Genomic DNA, 7083 nt, shown 5'->3' with positions numbered 1-7083 from the left:
GGAGCCGCGAGAGGGAGCGCCCCGGCCCCGCCCTCCGCCCGCGCCTCGACTCCCAGCGCAAGAACCGCCCTCGTGAGTCGCCGCCAGGGGGCGCCGGCAGGGAGCCGCGCCTCTGAGGGGAAGGGGGCGGGGCTACGGCGAGGGCGGGCCCATCTGCCGAGGAGGGGATTGGGCGGAGCGGGTGGCTGCCTCCTTCCTTGAGCCAATGGTTTGGAGGTGTCAGAGGGTTGGATTGGGGGGGGAGGGGGAACCTGTGTTCAAATTCTGCCCACTCAGGTCCCAAAATTGGCTGGGTGGCTTCGGGCCAGTCCCTTTCTTTCAGCTTACTCAACCGCAGAGGGTTGTTGTAAGGGTGAAAGTTAGGAGTATATGTAGTACACACACACACACATATATATATCTCATAGAATCATAGAGCTGGAAGGGACTTCCACGGTCATCTAGTCCATCCCCCTGCAAAATGCAGGAAATTCAATGTGTGCACACATTGACATATTTAAAATACTTGTACCGTCTTTTTTTATTAAAAAAATTATTTTAAAAAATTGGTACCACTTCGGTGGGAAGGTAACAGCGTTCCGTGCACCTTGGTGTTTAGTCATGCCGGCCACATGACCACGGAAACGTCTTCGGACAGCACTGGCTCTTCAGCTTTGAAAGGGAGATGAGCACCGCAACCCTAGAGTCGGATTCGACTGGCTTTCGAGCAAGGGAACCTTTACCTTTTTCTTTTAATAAAGCTCAGGGTTTAAGACACTGAGCTGCAGACCAGACGGTCTGTAGTTTTGCAGTTCAAGACCTGAGTTCCGCATGACAGAGTGACATCCGTCCGATTGAAGTTGAAAATTGTTAGTCCAAAGCTGTTTGGAAAAGTTTCTGGATTTAGGAATTCCTTCTTGTGAAGTATTCGTATGAAGAGCATTAAAGAACTAAGATTCTGAGATTTGTTTGATAAAGAACTGTATCGAAAAAAACGCTAGAACTCGAGAAGTTCGTAATCTGCGTTTCTGCTCATCTCGACGTCATCTCGATGGCGCTCTTTGCTGAAAACAAGAATTAAAACATCTTAGAATTCTATTGTTGTTCTATATTATTGCCAACTATTTTCTAATTGTATGCACATCTGCAGCAATTTTGTTATTCTCACAACAACCCTGCGATGTAGAGTAGGCTGAGTGACTGGTCCGAGGTCACCTAACAAACTTCATTACTGAGTTGGGATTTGAACCTGGGTCTTCCCAGTTTAACACTACTAGCTCTGGCATATAAAAGCTAATTTCAGCAGACGGAAGAAGTGGACACTAGAGATTATTTGTATGAGGTGGAAGACTGTTTCTCAACATGAGACTTAAAAAGGAAGTAAAGTTATGAAAATATTTTAAGAGGCTTTGTTTATTTATGTTTATAGACTGCCTTTTTCTCTCTGAGACTCAAGGCCGATTACACGGTGTAAGACAATACAGTCAACAGGATAGGACGTCCAATCAACAATGCAACAGGGTTTCAATTGCAGAAATCTGAAACTGAGCTGAAACAAAGCATAAGCCAGGAGTCCCTGACCTTTTTTGAACCTGCAGTCACCTTGGGAAATCTGACACAGGGTGGTGGCGCAACCAAAAGATGGCAGTTTCAGGAAGTTTTAGGATTTATACCCCGCCCTTCACTTGGAGTCTCAAAGTGGCTTACAATACCATTTCCCTTCCTCCTGTTTGGTGTAGTGGTTAAGTGCGTGGACTCTAATCTGGGAGAACCGGGTTTGATTCCCCACTCCTCCACTTGCAGCCGCTGGGTGACTTTGGGCAAGCCATAGTTCTGTCAGAGCTGTCTGTTGTGTGGAGGGAAAGGGAAAAGAGTTTGTAAGCCGCTCTGAGACTCTGAGTGAAGGGCGGGGTATAAATCCAATCTCCTCCTCTTCCTCACAACAGGCACCCTGTGAGGTGGGGCTGAGAGAAACTGCCCTTAAGAGAAGAGCTCTGAAAGAACTGTGACTGACCCAAGGTCACCCAGCAGCTGCATGTGAAGGTGTGGGGAATCAAACCCAGTTCTCCCAGATCAGATTCCGCCATTCTTAATCAGTACACCAAAGTGATTCAGAAATTACAGAGTAGGAGCATACGTACAGCACCAGACAGGACATACTGCAACTGTTGTCCTCTGTGCACTTCTGACAAAGCCTGTTCTTGCTTGTGAAATTTGTTAGGCTTTAAGATGCCCTGAGACACTTTGTGCCAGCTGCTAAGGGCTTAGAGGGCAGCTCTACAAGAACTCACTTTGATGACTGCAGATTGTTATTATAAAGTCTTTAGATCAAGAGCAAGCTGTTACAGTTGAAACAGTTTGAAAAATTCTGGCTTTTGTTCTAAAGGGGTTGTGATCCGAAATAGAAACCATGTCATAGCGGACTTGGGAGTCTTGACCTGTGTGTGCAAGCATGTGGTTGTTATAAAACCAGGCTAGCTACCGTAGCTCTGGAGTGTACGTTTCTGAACGACGCCTCTGTGGTTTAATTAATGTGGAATCTTAAGATGTATCTGGACCTTGACTCTACAGGGAGTCTTTGGAACTGAGGTAGGTGCATAGAACAGTGTAAGTAAGATGTGCAGGTTGAATAAATAAGTAATGGTGGGAATAGACCTCAGCGAAGGGACTGAAACGGAGGAGTTTAAAGAGGGGAGAGAGGAGGCAGAGAAAGTGAGGGAACGGCTTAAGGGGGAAAAGTGGTTTTTTAAGGTTGGCTGTGCTGTGTAGTTGCAGATTATACCAAGTTCAGAAGGCAGAAAAATGAAAAGGAGGTTGACTGTTTCCTTCAAAGATCACACTCATTTTAGACTATCTTGAAAAACTGGAAGATGTAAAAGGACTGGACTGTATCCTGTTCAGTGTTCCCTCTAAGCTGAGTCAGTGTGAGCCAGCTCACAGTTTTTTAGCCTCCGGCTCACACATTTGTGTCTCAGCTCAGGAAGGATGTCTCCAGAGCAAACTAACTTATGCAGCAGCCAAATAGCTCGCTCACAACATTAATGCCAGTAGCTCACAAAATTTTTGCTCACAACACTCCACAGCTTAGAGGGAGCATTGAATCCTGTGATGTGACTTTCTGTTTTCTCCCCAAGAGCAGCCTGATTTTTTAAAGCTGTTGATTAATCAAGAGAATTCGACATTCCCTCTTTGCAGCTGATAAACTGGGTTATTTTTTAAAGCAGGCACTATCCTAGGGCTGGGAGATGTCACATTTAGCTTGGGTTTTATAAACTTCAGGGCTTCATTTGTTTGAATGTCCTTTATTTTATACCAAGCTTCCAGCACTCAGTTTCTGTGAACGGAACAGAAACACAGTGCATACCGGAGCACATCTGGTAAGCACGTTGCATGCCCCTACGCGGTGCAGTTTTTGGGCACGTAGCAGCTAGGGAGATGTGTGAGGTCTTCAGAACATGACATTTGAAGCCTGGTATAGAACACAGCACCTCTTTCGGTTGATTCTTATGTGTGTGTTCCACCATTTTCCTCTCTCCTCCTATACAGATGCCATCTTGCAATTGCATATTTATAGTTATGTAATGAAAATGTTGGTTGAACAGAGCATCTTTTTTTTCTTCTTCCAATAGCCCCCATGATTTTGGCAGTAGTTTTTGGACCTGCTGTAGTTCTAGCGATCAAGACAAGGCCGTATGGTTCACACAAACCTTTCCCTGTGCTCTTACGGACCTCAATAGAACTCATGTGTATGGTGAAGGCTTCGTGACTGTTTGAGCTGGGTTTTTTTTTTTTAGCATCTTTACCACATGGCGTCCAGAAAACCGCAAGAGAGGTCAGCGATTTAACTGCTGTCATTCTTTTAGAGGAAAATTGTGAATCCTTGTATGTTTTGTTAAATCCACTTTAGCCTCTCTTCTGTCCGTGCTGGCAGGGAAGGTGGGGAAAGACGATATTAGCAGCTTAGTAGATAGCAGTTCAGGAGCTGCGGTGGCTCAGGTGGTTAAGACGCTGAACTGCAGGCTGTGGAAGGTCGGTAGTTCAGCAGTTCGAGACCCGAGTGTGCCGCATGACGGAGTGAGCTCCCGTCTCTAGTTCCAGCTCCTGCCAACCTAGCAGTCCGAAAGCGAGAAATTGCAAGTAGATAAATAGGTACCACTTTGGTGGGAAGGTAACAGCGTTCCGTGCGCCTTGGTGTTTAGTCATGCCGGAAACGTCTTCGGACAGCGCTGGCTCTTCAGCTTTGAAACGGAGATGAGCACCGCGTCCCTAGAGTCGGATTCGACTGGCTTTCGAGCAAGGGAACTTTTACCTTTACTAGATAGCAGTTCAGAGGTACCCTCTTTCCCCATCTCTGCTAGCGATTAAGATCTATGGTATTAAAATTGTATGTTTTATTTAATGTATTCATACTGCTCAGGACAGCATATGTGAGTTCCCCTCCACTTTAGCCTCACAACAGCCCTGTGAAGTAGGCTGGGCTCAGAGAGAAGGAGTGGCCCAGGGTCACCCACGGAGCTTTGTAGCTCAACGGGGAGTAGAACCGGAGTCTCTCCAGTCTCAGTCCCTGGCCACTACACCATAGTGACTAAGCAGTGACCAGAGTTCTTAATGCGACCATTATTATGTGATCATGCTAGAGCTCAGCTGCATTGAATGGGCAGGGAACTCAACCTGATTTAGTCAGTGGAGGGAAGGATGTCTCCAGAGCAAACTAACTTATGCAGCAGCCAAATAGCTCGCTCACAACATTAATGCCAGTAGCTCACAAAATTTTTGCTCACAACACTCCACAACTTAGAGGGAGCATTGAATCCTGTGATGTGACTTTCTGTTTTCTGCCCAAGAGCAGCCTAAATTTTTTTTTAAGGCTGTTGATTAATCAAGAGAATTCTACATTCCCTCTTTGCAGCTGATAAACTGGGTTATTTTTTAAAGCAGGCACTATCCTAGGGCTGGGAGATGTCACATTTAGCTTGGGTTTTATAAACTTCAGGGCTTCATTTGTTTGAATGTCCTTTATTTTATACCACGCTTCTTCCAGCACTCAGTTTCTGTGAACGGAACAGAAACACAGTGCATACCGGAGCACATCTGGTAAGCACGTTGCATGCCCCTACGCGGTGCAGTTTTTGGGCACGTAGCAGCTAGGGAGATGTGTGAGGTCTTCAGAACATGACATTTGAAGCCTGGTATAGAACACAGCACCTCTTTCGGTTGATTCTTATGTGTGTGTTCCACCATTTTCCTCTCTCCTCCTATACAGATGCCATCTTGCAATTGCATATTTATAGTTATGTAATGAAAATGTTGGTTGAACAGAGCATCTTTTTTTTTCTTCTTCCAATAGCCCCCATGATTTTGGCAGTAGTTTTTGGACCTGCTGTAGTTCTAGCGATCAAGACAAGGCCGTATGGTTCACACAAACCTTTCCCTGTGCTCTTACGGACCTCAATAGAACTCATGTGTATGGTGAAGGCTTCGTGACTGTTTGAGCTGGGTTTTTTTTTTTTAGCATCTTTACCACATGGCGTCCAGAAAACCGCAAGAGAGGTCAGCGATTTAACTGCTGTCATTCTTTTAGAGGAAAATTGTGAATCCTTGTATGTTTTGTTAAATCCACTTTAGCCTCTCTTCTGTCCGTGCTGGCAGGGAAGGTGGGGAAAGACGATATTAGCAGCTTAGTAGATAGCAGTTCAGGAGCTGCGGTGGCTCAGGTGGTTAAGACGCTGAACTGCAGGCTGTGGAAGGTCGGTAGTTTGGCAGTTCGAGACCCGAGTGTGCCGCATGATGGAGTGAGCTCCCGTCTCTAGTTCCAGCTCCTGCCAACCTAGCAGTCCGAAAGCGAGAAATTGCAAGTAGATAAATAGGGACCACTTTGGTGGGAAGGTAACAGCGTTCCGTGCGCCTTGGTGTTTAGTCATGCCGGAAACGTCTTCGGACAGCGCTGGCTCTTCAGCTTTGAAACGGAGATGAGCACCGCAACCCTAGAGTCGGATTCGACTGGCTTTCGAGCAAGGGAACTTTTACCTTTACTAGATAGCAGTTCAGAGTACCCTCTTTCCCCATCTCTGCTAGCGATTAAGATCTATGGTATTAAAATTGTATGTTTTATTTAATGTATTCATACTGCTCAGGACAGCATATGTGAGTTCCCCTCCACTTTAGCCTCACAACAGCCCTGTGAAGTAGGCTGGGCTCAGAGAGAAGGAGTGGCCCAGGGTCACCCACGGAGCTTTGTAGCTCAACGGGGAGTAGAACCGGAGTCTCTCCAATCTCAGTCCCTGGCCACTACACCATAGTGACTAAGCAGTGACCAGAGTTCTTAATGCGACCATTATTATGTGATCATGCTAGAGCTCAGCTGCATTGAATGGGCAGGGAACTCAACCTGATTTAGTCAGTGGAGTGGGTCGGTGCAACCAGTGACCCATTATAGAGAAGAAGAAGAAGAGATTGGATTTATACCCCGCCCTTCACTACCCAAAGGTGTCTCAGATTCTCCACTCCTCCACTCGCACCTGGTTGGATGACCTTGGGCAAGCCATAGTTCTGGCACAGTTGTCCTTGAGAAAGAGCAGTTTCTGTCAGAGCTCTCTCAGCCCCAACTCCCTCACAGGGTGTCTGTTGTGGGGAGGGGAAGGAGTATGTAAGCCACTCTGAGACTCCCTTTGGGTAGTGAAGGGCGGGGTATAAATCCAATCTCTTCTCTCTTCTTCATCATTCTCCTCTCTGTGCAGTCTCTGTTTTGTGACCCCTCTCTGATGGTTAGCTAAGCCGCCTTCCCCTTTCGACCCTCTTTCTGTTCAGCTTCCCGCTCGGCTCTTGGCCCACGCTGCTTCTCCTTCCTTCCTTCCTTCCTTCCTTCCTTCCTTCCTTCCTTCCTTCCTTCCTTCCTTCCGAACATAAGAACATAAGAGACGCCAATGTTGGATCAGGCCAAAGGCCCATCCAGTCCAACACTCTGTGTCACACAGTGGCCAGAAATACCAGGTGCCATCAGGAGGTCCAGCTGTGGGGCCAGAACATTAGAAGCCCTCCCACTGTTGACCCCCCCCAAGCACCAAGAAGACACAGCATCACTTGCCCCAGAGCCCCTAGCTATAC

The 7083-nt window shown here is 46.8% G+C and overlaps 1 protein-coding gene across 1 annotated transcript in view; it reads left to right on the top strand.

Moving 5' to 3' along the window:
- LOC107117583 (pantothenate kinase 2, mitochondrial) overlaps positions 1-7083 on the top strand; it is a 28944-nt gene that overhangs the window by 2346 nt on the left and 19515 nt on the right. The window contains exon 2 of the mRNA XM_015419728.1: positions 5-72. Within this exon, the coding sequence (XP_015275214.1) occupies positions 5-72 (68 nt within the window). The remainder of the gene's footprint in view (positions 1-4; positions 73-7083) is intronic.

Source organism: Gekko japonicus, unplaced genomic scaffold (assembly GCF_001447785.1).
Source record: "Gekko japonicus isolate JY-2015 unplaced genomic scaffold, Gekko_japonicus_V1.1 scaffold1885, whole genome shotgun sequence".
Lineage (NCBI taxonomy): Eukaryota > Metazoa > Chordata > Lepidosauria > Squamata > Gekkonidae > Gekko > Gekko japonicus.
The sequence above is the reverse complement of the archived record's forward strand: the minus strand, read 5'-3'. Positions and strand labels throughout refer to the sequence as shown.